General features: G+C 36.2%; 1 protein-coding gene across 1 annotated transcript in view; it reads right to left on the bottom strand.

Annotated features, from left to right (window-relative positions):
- The window catches only part of LOC136816422 (GATOR2 complex protein MIOS-like), a 32,371-nt gene extending 28,449 nt beyond the window's left edge, over window positions 1-3,922 (bottom strand). The window contains exons 1-11 of the mRNA XM_067072746.1: window positions 3,770-3,922; window positions 3,584-3,608; window positions 3,330-3,397; window positions 2,448-2,533; window positions 2,086-2,138; window positions 1,736-1,794; window positions 1,586-1,646; window positions 1,229-1,253; window positions 930-949; window positions 611-709; window positions 354-451 (exon numbers count right to left, since the gene is read on the bottom strand). Of these exons, the coding sequence (XP_066928847.1) occupies window positions 354-451; window positions 611-709; window positions 930-949; window positions 1,229-1,253; window positions 1,586-1,646; window positions 1,736-1,794; window positions 2,086-2,138; window positions 2,448-2,533; window positions 3,330-3,397; window positions 3,584-3,608; window positions 3,770-3,889 (714 nt within the window). The 5' untranslated portion in view covers window positions 3,890-3,922. The remainder of the gene's footprint in view (window positions 1-353; window positions 452-610; window positions 710-929; window positions 950-1,228; window positions 1,254-1,585; window positions 1,647-1,735; window positions 1,795-2,085; window positions 2,139-2,447; window positions 2,534-3,329; window positions 3,398-3,583; window positions 3,609-3,769) is intronic.
- Between the last annotated feature and the right edge of the window lie 10,918 nt (window positions 3,923-14,840).

Genomic DNA, 14,840 nt, shown 5'->3' with positions numbered 1-14,840 from the left:
TAGAAAGCTCTCAAAAAATTAAAAGATTAGAGATATTGCGAGTATTGGTCCAGAGTAATATGTCTGTTAAGTAAGCATGAGAGAATCATCGAGAATTGATCAAGTCTGAAAAATGTGGGTAAACTAAAAGTTCAACAACTTGATGGCAAAGTTTTTTCCATTGCTAAACATAGGGGAGCATTTTTAGTTAAGAGCAAGGCAAAAGGAAAATTTATCCAGCCAATCTGTAAGTATTAGGGCTATGATATAGTGAGTGCCATGCCACCATGGTTGGCGCTGAAAAGGGAATATTTCTCAACAATTAGAAAGCAAACAAATATACTATAGAAAGATATTATAAAAAGAAAACATACTTTTGCAAAAGAAGCCAATCTGCTTGGATTATTAGGGTCGATGCAAATACCATAGATTGCTTTTGTATGTGCAATGAGTTTGGGATTCTGATTTTGAGCTGAAAATAGAAAAGAAACATCAATCATAGTAACAATAGAAAAAAATCTGAAACTCTAAGACACTATCTGTATTCAAGTGTTTTCGGCGAAAGCTTCTGGGAAGACCTCCCTATTTATTATTAGATTATGTATGAGTGTTTGCTGATAAAGTGACTTACTGCGGATATCAAACAACCTTATCCATTTGGTGACACCAGCAACCAAAGTGTTGGGTGAATCTGGCATCCACTGTACTGAAAATGTGCTCTCTCCAGAACCTGAATCAAAGACATATATATTTTTAGATTTTAAGATATATCGTCATTGAAAAGATCACTAGCACTTTTTGGCACTTTTCAATAAAATACATCTCAAAAACTTAAGAAAAGTGAAATGAAGCAGTATTTAAACAAGAATGGGATGCAGATAAAATGTATGCTGTACTAATGGAAGATAAATGAGGAAGCATGAAGAGAATTAAAATTCAAGTTGACATACCATGTAAGAATACTGGTTGCCTAAAATTTAGAAAAATTGAATTTAAAAGACGTTTAAAGTAACACCATGGATTGTTATTCAACTGAACAAAACGTATCTTTGTTTTATCTTGAATGAGGCAGATGATATATGTTGGTCAGTGTTGCACAAGCCAATTTCCAGTATGAACAAAATAACAAAACAGGTCATTTCTCTATTTATGATATCTTACCATCAAAATGTAATACAGATTTCACATCTTAGAAAGATGAAATTTTATAAATTACCTTTACTTTAACAAAATTATAATAATGGTTAACCTGACTCCTTGTTGTGGACCTTGAGCTACAAAATAAAGAATCATAAATAATTTGTGTGCAATAATTTGCTTATTTGAAGTGATTATGGTAAATAAGGATATTCATCTGGTGGCTGCTGAAGGGTGGAGTAGGGAGTGAGGGAGCCTGCCTCCTTTACTATATTTGCGCTAAGCCTGGGATTTTGAATGCTGAGTCTTCTGCTACTACCAGCTTCCAGTTACTCTACCCAAATCAGATCTACTCTACCCAGTCTAAGTTCTAAGTTACTCATTTGCTGAAATTTGACGGTGACCCGGGATTGCAAGGCAAATTGCTCTAGAAACTGAGCTACTTGGAAATTATTGTTATAAGAAATACCTGCAATATCCCAAACAGCAAGAGAGCAATCCACGCGTACTTTATCAAGAGCAACTGCAATCTGTGAAATAATATAATATAGGTTTTTTTTTAGTTTTGCATATCAAAAAGAGTTTATAGGTTCTTCCATATAAGGTAATAACAACATACCAAGTTAGGTTCAACGGAGTTCCAAGCAACATCATGACATACTCTCTCCATCTTTGGAACTAAAAATACAGCATTCTTTTTAATAAAACTTTTCTTTTTGCTAATTCTATATCACTAATCTGTGACCAGATGTGACAAATAAAATAATATAAAGAGTTTTATTCACAAAAGATGGACCAATAATTCGGTAATTGGACAAAAAAATTACCACTTTTTTCTAGTATCAAGTTTTCTTTCATTATCAATTTTTCAATATCAAGTTATCTTTTATTTTACCATTTTCCCACAAAGTTTTTTGGGCTTCTATGAGAAGACACTAGGAAAATATCAGAGAAAACTGATAGACTTACGAAGGACCTGGTTGAGTTGTAATCCTGAGTTGCTTGGTGGTTCAGAGCCAAGACTGAAAATTTTTTCATACAACAATTTACTACAAAAATTGATTATAGTTAACTTGAGTCTATAGAATAGCTTTAAATTACAGTTCTTTTCACTAACTTCACCAAAATGAAAATCTACTTTTATAATGCTAAGAGATTTAAAAACGAGAAAGTGGATAGGACAAGTGAAGAGGACAAAGAATTTGATAGCGATCTAATCATTGATAGTTGTAAAACCCACTTTAGTATAAATAATACTGCTCTATGAAATATCAACGGAACATGATAAGAAAACAGGAACTTTGATTGAATGAAATAATATTTCCACATACTTGTGAATCGAAACTCGTCCATTGGATAGACCAGTGGCCAAAACACAATGATCAGCAAGCTCTGCCTTGGGACACCATGCAATACACTGAAATAAGAAAAAATAAATGGAGCAACTTTAAGACAAAAAACAACATAATAGATATTGCACGGCGTTCCATTAGTACTACAATTTATTAACTTGAGATTAAGAGATAATCTAATGAAAGAAGACATGCAATATATGTTTTTTATAGTATTAGTATAGCCAAAATAGTCTGCAAGTATTCTACATGCAGGGAAAGTTGCATTATACATGATTTTTTCACTATCAAACAAGCAAAGCAAGAAAATCATTTTAGAAAATTAGTGAGTAACACCGATAATCATTGTAGATGAAAAAGGTTAACAGGTACATACCATATTACTTCGAATAAACCCCCCTCAAATAAACGCCCTGCCTAAAAGGAAAATCACCTAATAAACGCTCCCTTAAATAAATAAATGCCCCCTTCAAATGAACACCCCCTCTAGGGGAGGGACGCTTATTAGAAACTTGTGACTTTAATACTTCAATACCAGTGTTGATTGGGTTTGAAAAGGAAAATGTTAGTCATTTCTTGTAACCAGAGAAGTTTTCGATGCAATTTTAGTTGTTGAACCAAAGAAATTTTGCACTAAAATCCTGATAAAGAACTTAAGCAAAGGGTATATTTGCTCTAAATAGTTGACTTTAGATAATTTGAATAAACGCCCCTCCTAAAATCGAAAAATTAAATTATTTAAAGTAATACGGTATATATTACTGATTGCTATAAACGCAGAATTTTGATTCACAAGTGGCTTAGAAATTTTAACTGAACAAAAATTTTTGCTAAAGAGATAGATTGAAGAAAAAAGGATACCTTGATCGAATTATAATCAGAATTTGTTGCAATATTTTGTACATAAACATTATCTGCTAACTGAACCACTAAAAAGAAAAGAGCCAAAATGTCAGACAGAAAATATATTATAATGATTTCATGAATAAAAAAAGTTGTTTAAAAAAATTGAACAAATATTAAAATATTCAAAATATAGGAGAAACAGTGTAGATTTCTCAAAATTTAGTTTAGTATAGTAAAATGAGGACATCTGAGCAATCTAAACATTTTACCTTGGTTCTTGTTGGATAGTAAATTCTATGAGAAAAACAAAAGCAATTTTAAGGAGACAGGAATAAACAGGGTATATGAATATAAAGGGGAAACTTGACTAAGAATGAAATGTGTGATTCTGTTGTACAACAATAAAACAATACAACAATATACAACAATAACAACAACAAAAACAATCATCTTACCCTATCCCTATAGACTTGATACAATGAGATATTATTACTTCCATCACCAGTATCAAACTTGATGAATCGATTAGGGTTTGAAGGTGACCACAACACCTCACAAAGGTCTGGCTTTGTCATCTTTTTTTTCTGTTTCAAACAATTTTTAAGATCTATATAAAATGATAAAAAGAATTTTAAACATCCAAAATACACAGTTTTTTGAGAAGATAACCTTATACATAACAAAAACACAAAGGAAAACTACAAACTAGCAATTGTGGCATACTGCAATTCCCTGACCTAATTTACTGAAGTAAATTAGGTAAATTTTGGTTGCCACCCCAGGGATTTTTCATGTTTTTAAATCAGCCAAAATACTCAATCCAAAAAAAGAAAAGATAAAACTTAACTATTATGTTACAGTATTTACAAGTAAAATTAACAAGTATTATCTACGAATGTTTAAAAATTTACGAGAGCTTTCACTTTTTCCCTCAGCCCAAATAGAGGGCTCAAAGCATCCTCAGATCCCCAGTTTTATCAGTACACAGCTTTGCTGAGCAAATTCCCTTTCATATATTATATTAGAAAGTCCAGCTAAATTAATAACTTGTAATTACCTGGTAGTAATTTTTTTCAATTGGATTTGAATTTAAATTAATACAAAAACAGCCCAAGCTTGACGTTAAATCCCTGCACGCTTGACGTTATAGGAAGAAGGGGGAGAGGTCAAAAACCTTAATGTCATAACTGGATTCTGTCATAACCAGAAAGTGTCAATCTAACAAGTTCCATTTTCGAGTACTTTTGAAAGTAAATCTTTCATTCAATTGAGGATTTAACTTTTGATCTAATGAATTGACGTTAGTAAATGACCAATCAAAATTTAAGTTTATCTTTCATCTTTCAAATTTAATACTGTAGGAATGGTTCTTTTAAAATTTTAGATTTCTAAAAAAATAGTTTTAAAAAGAGACACTTTTATGTGGCACACCCAGTATCTTTAAGAAAAACCAAAAGCATTGACTGAGTCTTCGAAGAGTAGGGTGGACAGGGCATAATTTTTTCCTCAATTTTTGAAAACCAAACTAATTTTATTTGAAAGTCCTTATACAGTATAATCCCAATTAGATGTACATGGTGGCCACAGAATTATTTTTTTCAAATTCCAGGACTTTCAAGGACTTTCAAGGACAAATTTCGACTTTTTCCAGGACTTTAGATCATCAAATTCCAGGATATTTCAGGACAAAATAGCATTAAACAGAAAAAATCAAGGATTTTCCAGGATAAAAAAATAAAATATTACTATCTCAGCAAGGAAAATATCAAATGAATGCAACTACGTAATAAAGAGGTTTTCCTAAAATAACTAACAACATAAAATACCACATTATAACATATGATTTTTATCAAAACGCATTGACACGTTAAGAGCTAGGCTAGCCTTTTAATTTAATTAATTTTTTTTTAATTTAATTTTTAATTTAATTTTTAATTTAATTTATAGAAGTGTATTTCTCAGGTCTATTGACCTCTATGAAACAATCTTACATCTTTACAATTTATAGATCTTATCTTTCCATTCGTTTGTCAATTCTATTTTGAATTTCCCTACGGACGGTGCATTTACAACATTGGTTGCCAAACTGTTCCAAGTATCAATGCTTCTATAGTAAAGTGAATTCGTTTGGTATCCTCTAATGCCGTCTTCAGCGAAATTCCTCTTTAATTCGAGATTGTGCTTACGTTGAGGTCGATTTCGAAGAACGAGTTTCTGACATAGGGAAGATTTATCATAGACATTAAGATGTTTATATACTTCCACCATGTCCCCGATTTTACGCCGGATCTTGAGGCTGGGTAGGTTCATGACTTGTAAACGTTCTTCATATGAATGGTTTCTATAACCACCGACAAGTCTTGTGGCCCTACGTTGGACACTTTCAATTGCATCAGAGTGTTTGATCAGTCGTGGAGACCAAACAGCTTGCGCGTACTCAAGGTGAGGTCTCACAAATGCAATGAAAAGTGTGCGGAGCATCTCGGGAGAAAGGAAGTCGAAGCTTCTATTAATCAATCCAACGATCGAGTTAGCCTTCTTGATCTTGGTGTAGATGTGTTCTTCGAAATTCAATTCACTATCAATAATCACTCCAAGGTCCTTCTCTTGATCAACATGTTCTAGGACAGAGCCAGCGATCTCGTAAGGATGTGCATGTTGAATGTTCCAGAATTTCCCTAGTGTCAGCACGTGGCACTTGTCAGGATGGAATTTCAACAACCAGTCACCAGACCACTTTTCCATTGCCTCGATATCGTGCTGAAGTCTAATTGCATCTTCAGCGTTATTTATTTCTTCAACAAGCTTTGTGTCATCGGCAAAGAGAAACATTTCTGAGTTGGTAACTTCAGCTAGATCATTGATGTAAAGGAGTGGACCTAAGACACTTCCTTGTGGTACACCACTTTGCACCTGGCATTTCTTAGATAACTTTCCATTGACCTTCACATATTGGTAACGATCGGACAAAAATGCTTTCATCCAACCAAGTACCCTTCCTCTGATACCATACGCTTCGAGTTTTCTCAGTAATCTGCGATGTGGAACGGTGTCAAATGCCTTTGCGAAGTCGAAATAGATTACGTCAACAACCTTATCATTGGATATCGAGTCTGCACATTTGTCTAAGTAGTGAAGTAGTTGTGTCACTGTCGATCGTTTACCCATGAACCCATGTTGTTTGGTTGATAGCAATTTCTCATTCGTGAGGTGTTCCATTATTTGTTTCTTTAGGATTCTTTCCATTACTCTACACGCAACTGATGTTAAACTAACGGGCCTGTAATTTTCTGCAAGGTTCTTTTTTCCTTTCTTGTAGATCGGGGACACATGTGCAGTCTTCCAATCATCAGGTAGTTTACTTTCTACGAAGGACTTGGCCATGATAGTATGTAAAGGACCGGCTATGTAAAAGGCCAGCTTTTTCAGCATGACTGGGTGAATCTCATCAGGTCCTAGCGATTTATTAGGATTCAAATCTTTCAGTTCCTTTTTGATCATGTCGATTGTTAGATCGAATGCTACATCTGTGTCTGTTCGTGATGGAAACTCAGGTAGTGATCCAGCAGGTTCATTCGTAAGTTGTACCTATTGATCTTATCCATTTGCGATGAAGGCGACGTTTTTCTTTTAAGCTTTGTTGAATATCTTGATCGATTGCAAAACTTCCCTTTTTTCCGTAGGCATGTTTCCCCTTCGTACGAGGAACGTACCGATTCCTAAGCTCGAATAATTTATCTCGCAACATCTTCCAGCAATCATTTACGTTTGCATTTTCTGCTTTTTGATGGAAACCTGTAACCCAGTCAGAGTTCTCAAGATGTCCTTTCATTGCTTCAAAATCTGCCTTATTGTAGTTATAGTTTTTAATAATGCATTCTGTTGCAAGGTAACATTCGAACGTAAATGATAGAACACTGTGATCACTTTTATGAAGTGGTGAAAGATAGGTTATGTTGCTAACCTGGCTTTCTTCATTTGTCAGAATCAGGTCAATAATTGATGGCGTATCGGTACCTCTAGCTCTTGTTGGTTCATCGACGTGTTGGTAAAAGAAGGAGTCTCTTAAAGCTTCGAGAAATTGTTCGTCTTCCTTCGTGTCATCGTGAGGAGTTGACCAGTTTTCCCAATTGATATCTTTATAGTTGAAGTCACCGACGATACACTTGTGACTGTATTTCTTATTCATTGCTATTTCCTTCAGAAGAAGATTAAGTGCTGTATTGTTTTTTGCTGATGTTAGCGTGTTGGTTGGACTTCGATACATACATCCAAAAAGCAAAGAATCCGCTCCTTTGAGTTTGATTTCCAGTAAGCATACCTCCTGAAATTCACTATTGGGTGTCACTTCGACTACATTTTTGATCGATTTATGTGTCAAAACGATGATTCCACGTCCAACATTATTTAAGGCATTTGTTTCGTAGGGTTCGGAGTAGCCTTCAATGTGGTAGTCTTGTATGAGACGTTCTTTTTTCGAATGTTTCGGTTTTACTTCACAAATTGCAATGATATCGGGTTGTTCTTTTGAAATCACTTCATTTAGTTCTTTTCTCTTTATTTTAGTTAGTTGGTCTGCATTAGTATATAGTATGTTAAGGTTTTTTCGTTTGTTAGTTTGTTCGTCTTTCTTCTTTGTTACGTCTTTTTTTCGTGTTTGGTTTATTGCCGATCTTTGGCGTTTATCTTCTTTACACCGAATCCGTTTTTTGCAAAACCCCGCACTCTCCAGACTCCATCTTTTTCGGTTTGATTTCGTGCCTTAGCATCTTCTGCCGCCTCTTTGTACTTTTTTCTTTGAGCTGGAGTTAGATCTTCGCAAATGCTCATCCCCTTATAGGCATCAATTCCTTTTAGCGCTGGGAGATTTCCAAAAACATTCATTTTCTCCTCCTCACTGTTCAGAGTAACAATGAGGGGACGCTTTTTCCCGTCTACTGATTTGCCGATTCTTGAGATATACTTGATGTTAATTTTGACGTGGAGCTTTTCGATGAGTGTTTTCACCCATGCTTCATCTTTTTTGGTAGCATCCTCTGTCGTTGGATCCTCAACACCATGGATGATGATGTTCTTTGATCTTCTGATCTTATCCCTTTCTTCTGCTGCCTCCTCCTCGTGGACCTCTTTAACGGCGGTCTTGATATTGTCATTAGGCACTTGGACATTGGCAGAAGTGGCTGCAGCATAAGATTTTTTACATTCCTCTTTCAATGATGTTAAGATTTCCGTTCGGAAGGTTTCTAGTTTCTTTTCCAGTTTACTCTCTACATATTCGACAGTATGAAACGCCGGGTCATTAGACAATTTCTTCTCTAGATTAGTGAGCTCTTTTTTTTGAGATTCAATAATCTCGAGAAGGTGTTGTTCATTAGACTTCAATTTCTTAATTGTCTTTTCGTTTTCTTTAATCGTCTCATTTAATTTTGCAAGCTCGGCGGCCGTTCGCAGGGATGGTTGAGGTCCAGGTTGAGGGGAGAGGACCAAAAGATCTTTAGTTACTTTCACACAATTTTGACACACGTATTTGCATGCGTTCGCAGTTCTTCTCCCGTCTTTACAGACTGCAATCATGTAGGGTGGTAGCCTTGTACAAATGTAGTGCACTAGTCGATTACACTTCGAGCAGGTTAAACTTTCTTCGTTTTGGTCGTCAGCACAGGATGAAGGACTGCAAAGCGGATTTGGAGTATTTCTATTCCTCGTGGACGTCATGATGGTTGGTTATGGTGATGTTTAAGTTGAATTGGTTGATGTTTTTGATGAATTTGAGTGGGTCTAGTAGCGATTTTTCATGATTTTTCAGAAAAACTACTTTTACCACACAGGTTTTTTCAAATCCTTTAGATAGAAAAACAGCAACGCAAAGCTAATGCTATTTTTAGAAAAATACTCTATAGAATACAAAAAAAGGTAAATGCTGTCAACTTCATGACGAAAATATAAAAAAATAAACAAACTATATAAGTATAACTAACGAAAGAAAATATACAAAATATCAAAAGAAATCAAATCAAAAATACTTTTCGAACATAGTAAGTTTGGATCAACTTTAAAAAACTTAGATTATCAACTCAAACAATTGAATCCCTACGAAGGATTAGGGCTTCTTCCATTTTAGTAAACTTGTTAATTTCTGCTTTCTTCAATGCGGCTGCTTTTCTGAGATCATTTGACCTTTCCAGAGTTTTGAAACATTTATTATCCTGAGCTTGTAGGGCCATACCGTTGGCATCTTTCAACAACTCGTCAATACTGGACTGCAAATGTCTCTTTTTTTTCGCGATCTGATTAATTTCTTCGGTTACCAATTTACGTTTAAGTTGTTGTATGTCACTTTTTGATTTGATTTTTTCTCCAAATCAGAGGTGTAACGCTGCCTCGAGGCTTTTACAGACCTGATCATATCTCGTGTGATTTTGATACTTTTTGCCTCTACATCCTTAGCCAGCATGTGATCATGTGCTACACGTAACGACTTCAAAGATTCCTCTGACTGGTTTTCTACTATGAACTCTTTGTTGGCTTTAAACCCTCGTTCGATGGCTGATTGCCCATGGCTAAGACAAAAGATGATGATACAAATTTCCCGAAGCGCGGGATATTCTGATATGTAAGGCCACAAAAATGTGTCAAGGCGTTGATCAAATTTTGAAAATTCAGCAAATTTTTCCCGATTCTGTGGGATAGCTCCACGAAGAAATTTAGCGAATTGATCTTTCGCATCATCTGATAATTTAACGGTTATCTGCTTTTGATCTGTGAGTTTTTCGACAATTTTTCCAAATCGATTCTTGGCTGTTTCGTGTTTATCACTTATTGCCAATGTATTTGGATTTAAGCAACCAGAGGATCGGACAATCATGTACTTTAAGGGACATTTCTCGATAAAGTGGTGTGCGAGATTTGACAAAAACAAAATTGCTCCTTTATAAAATGTGTGAACTAGACCACTTTTGCGGTTACGCGTTTTCTTGTATGCCTGAACAAGTAGCTTTGCACCAGTACCAACCAATTATTAGCAATAGTCAAGATTTTTATAAATTTTTATAAAAAGAAAAACAAATGATTATAAATCAGATAGCAGTCAAGATATAATTGCTAAAAAGAAAAACAAATGATTATAAATCAGATAGCAGTCAAGATATTGCTAAAAAGAAAAAGAAATAGATTATAACGACAGATACATAGTCAAGATTTTTCCAATTTTAGAATGCGAAACGAAAAAGTCGATTGAAAAAAAAATATATTCAAAGAATTTAGAATATCCAGGACATTCCAGGACATTTTGAAAAATTACAAGAAATCCCAGGAGTTTCAAGGACTTTCCAGGAGAAAACATTAATTCCAGGATATTCCAGGAATTTCCAGGAGCGTGGCCACCACGATGTAAGTTTTATATTAATACTTTCTTTTTGTATATGTTTTGCATACTTTCTAAGGGAATTTCACCACCACAGCAATTCAGCCACCATAATTTTTGCATACAATTCAATATGGCGGATTGAAGGGCGAAAAGGTCTATGAAAATTAAGGGATAATGATAATTGAGGTACTATCCACTGATGATCTATTGTAAAGCTATATATGGGATAAACTTTCACGGGGACTTAATTTCGAGGATGGCACTATTGCGGGTGGCAATATTTTCACGATTTTGTGACTTTTACTGTCAAATAATGCATGTTGGTTGTTGAGATTAATACGCATTATTTGGGCTTCTTTGATCCAAAGTAGCCATTGAAATAGTATTCATTTGACATATATTTTTTGATTTTTTTTTAGAAATATTTCGTGGATGAGCCTCTTTCAAATTTCCATTAGGACTTAATTTCGCGGATTTTCACGGATGACACCCAATTCATCCGCGAACCGCAAAATTTAACAGTCAGTACCTTTAGCCAAATTAGGAACATTTTTCTTACTTTTATCAGAATTCCTAATTAGGAATCCTATTCCTAATTTTAGGAAGACAAAAATTCCTAATTAGGAAGATATATTTAAAAAGTTTAATATCTCTGAAACAAGCTACATTCGCAAATTCCAAGTATGACCAATAGATTCGGTATACCAAATATGATAACTGTGCAAAAAATTGAAAAATTTCATTTGCAGATGGTGGAATTATTAACGCCCCAAAAAAAAAAATTCCAAATTAGGAATTAAACAAACTACCGTTTTTATTATCACAAAGAAAAACAGAAAGTGAGTTTCCCGTGTTTTATAAATAAGATGTCAATTTACCAGAGGAGAAGTGAAGTTTTTTCTAGGAATTATAACTTGGTCCCCCGAGCAAGTCAAGAGCTCAATCTTTCTTTCCCACCTAAATGGAATGGAATGGAATCTTATGAAGTACTTTTTAACGTGCGATTTTTTCTATTTTTGGAGAAAATCTAGGTATTTGCTTCATATTCCTAATTAGGAATTTTTTTCTTCCTAATTAGGAATAAGATTCCTAATAAGGAATACTAGTAAAAGTAAGAAAAATGTTCCTAATTTAGCTAAAGGTACTGACTGTTTAATCCCCTAGTAGGATAAAGGAGGACCCTGCCGACGCACCGGACACGCGGAAGTCCAGTGTAAAATGAGAATTCTTTTTACCACCGGACAATTTCTACACCGGACTTAAGGAAGTCGGATGTCCGGTGTCGGAGAAGGATATTTTTTCCCACCGGACATGACCAGTCGGTTGGCAGACGATATCATACTCCAGGATGCAAGTGAAATTTTTCAATCCGCGGACCTAAACGGGGGTTCAGTTATTATCAGTTAGAGTTAGGGTTGGAGCTCGAGAGTCACCTTCTTAGGGGCATTCGTACCCTGTGACTTAGCTTAGGATCCCGTAGGGATCCTTGTAGGGGCACCAGTACGGTTGGGATCTTTCTTAATTAAAAGGTCTGTAAATTGGTCGGTAATGTTGGCGTAAGAGGTTAGGCATTGGGTTAGTAAACCAAGGTTGCTTGCATTTGATGGTTCGAGCCGGGGTCTGCATCCTGGAATATGATATCGTTTGCCACCTGACCAGACTAAGTTCGCTTGTTGAACTTTAATCGCAGACTCACAAATTTCTCAAAATACAAAGTTCGATTAAGTTCGATTACTGAAATCGAACTTAATCTACCTTTTTTTAAAGAGACCTTGACAGTTTGATTAGTTCGATTACATTACAGGAACTTTGAAGCACACCCACTGGTTCAGGCGTGTACCCCCCCCTGACCAGTGGGCACCAATCAAACTCCCCGGAACCCCGGCAGAGGGTATCCGAAGGGCTATGGGGGGGCTGTGGAGGGCTGTAGCGGCCTCAATTGGTCTCACCAGCGATTTTTCCTGGTGAGAAAGGGGTGTAGCAGCCTCAATTAAGGAGGTCATTTTTGGCAATTTTTGCCGGCTTTTGGTGGCACTTTGAGGAACTTTGAAGGACTTCCAACGGTGCAGGCGTGTACTCTCACATCCCCCTGACCAGTGAGCACCGATCAGACCCCCGGCACATCGGCCGGGGCCCCCAGGGGCCGTCTGCGGTGGTACCCAAAAGAGGACATTTTTTTTCAAATTTTGACCAATTTTCAAGCCTTTCCGCCTTTTCAAGCCTTTTAAAGGCTTCGGATGACTGATGGGTGGTGCTGGCTTTGAGGGAAAGCAAGGTAGAGGGTATCCGAAGCGGTCCGAAGGGCTGTGGGGGGCTGTAGAGGCCTCAATTGGTCCCACCAGGGCTGGTACCCAAAGGAGGTCATTTTTCGCAATTTTTGCCGGCTTTTGAAACACTTTGAGGAACTTTGAAGGACCCCCAACGGTGCAGACGTGTACTCTGACATCCCCCAGTCGAGAATTATACCCTAAATAAGAGATATACTCTACTTAAGAGAAGGTCTCTAAAGTAGGAGATTTCTTTCTCTTAACTAAGAGACTTTTCTTTCTTCGTTATTTTTTGGCCTTCCCATCATTTTGCGCAAGTTTTGAACTTCATAGATCGACTGAGCATGTTTTTTTCTCCCTTTAGCAAAATTTGGTTGAGTTCTGCTTATGTTTCGTGGACCTAGGATCGTTAGGGTCTATCAATCTAAAGGCCGATCTACATCATGAGAATTTTGTGAAAAGTAATAATATAGATCGGGCCATATTTAAGAAACGCGTTTAAGCGCGGTCAAACAGAAAGTGAGTCGCTCTTGTCTCTCCTAAATAAGGGGGTTGAGGAAAAACGCGTTTTGAAGGTCGAGAGTGTTTCTTCATTATTTAAAAAATTACGTCAACACATGCAAATGAGGCTATTTATGGTTTTTCGAAGTTTGAAAAAGAATGAAAAGATATTTTATTTTGGTTTTTGGGTCATCGGAATCAAGGAAACGTGATCTTTCACGTGATCTTATTTTCATATTGCGCAAATAGTCTGCTCTAAAGTAAATTGGTGAAACGTACAGAATTCTCCTAGTTTAGGTAACGTTCTCTTAAATAAGAGACTGAAAATCTCCTAAATAAGGTAATCCTCTAATTTGGGTATTCTCTTATTTAGGTTATAATCCTCGACTGTCCCCCTGACCAGTGGCCACCAATCGGACCCCCCGGGACCTCGGCTAGGACCCCCAGGGGTCGTCCACGGTAGTACCCAAAGGAGGTCATTTTTTGTTGTCAACTTTTTCGAACAGAGTCTTTTGTCGAATTTATCAAACATTTCTCGTTGTCAAACTTTGTCGAACTTAATATGTTTTGTCAATCTTCTTAATCGAATACTCACAATTTTAGCAACTTTTGAAAAGTTTGATTAAAGAATTTAATCGAACTTTTGTCGTTCGATTAAGTTAGACAAAGTTCGATTAGTTCGGTAATCAAACTGTTCGATTAATTACGTCTGGACCTGACCAGTCTGGTGCGTCCAGTGTTTCTTAATTTTTTGTATCATAAATGTCTGGCGTCCAAAATTCCTTGTACGGACTTATTGCGTCCGGTGTAGCGAAAGGATACTTTTTGCCACCAGAAAAATACACGGGACAGTCAGGTGCGTCGGCAGGGTCCTGATAAGGATAGATAGGTAGCTATAATCAGTGTAGACCTAACTCTTCATACAAAAGTTACGGGAAACGCATGTCAGTGTAGACCTAACTCTTCATACAAAAATTAAGGGAAACGCATATTTGGACTTTGTACCCTATGCTGCACTCCAGCACTTGAGCCAAAATCCCGCAAATGCGGGACAAAAATCAGTTTTTTGAAGTTTGCAAAAGAACGCCACATCGAAGATCTTTCAAATTCAGTATGTGAATAGAGCAGTAAAAAATACAACTTTTCTATTTTTCCTTTTTTTTGCAAAAGTTCTAGGAATGAAAATAAAGGGATAATGATAATTGAATACTATTCATTGATGATCCGCGGCACTACCGTGAGATTGGGTAACTTGCATCAGTGGAGGCTAACATGCATAGCCCTCAAACAGTTATTCACACTAGCGTCCCGCCAAAATGCGTATCAAAGATTAATGCTGCGAAAGCGCTATATCGTTTATTTTACTCTCAAGCAAAAAAATGCACCACAAAA

The sequence above is a fragment of the Clytia hemisphaerica genome, unplaced genomic scaffold (genome assembly GCF_902728285.1).
Source record: "Clytia hemisphaerica strain Z4C2 unplaced genomic scaffold, Clytia hemisphaerica genome assembly, whole genome shotgun sequence".
Lineage (NCBI taxonomy): Eukaryota > Metazoa > Cnidaria > Hydrozoa > Leptothecata > Clytiidae > Clytia > Clytia hemisphaerica.
The sequence above is the reverse complement of the archived record's forward strand: the minus strand, read 5'-3'. Positions and strand labels throughout refer to the sequence as shown.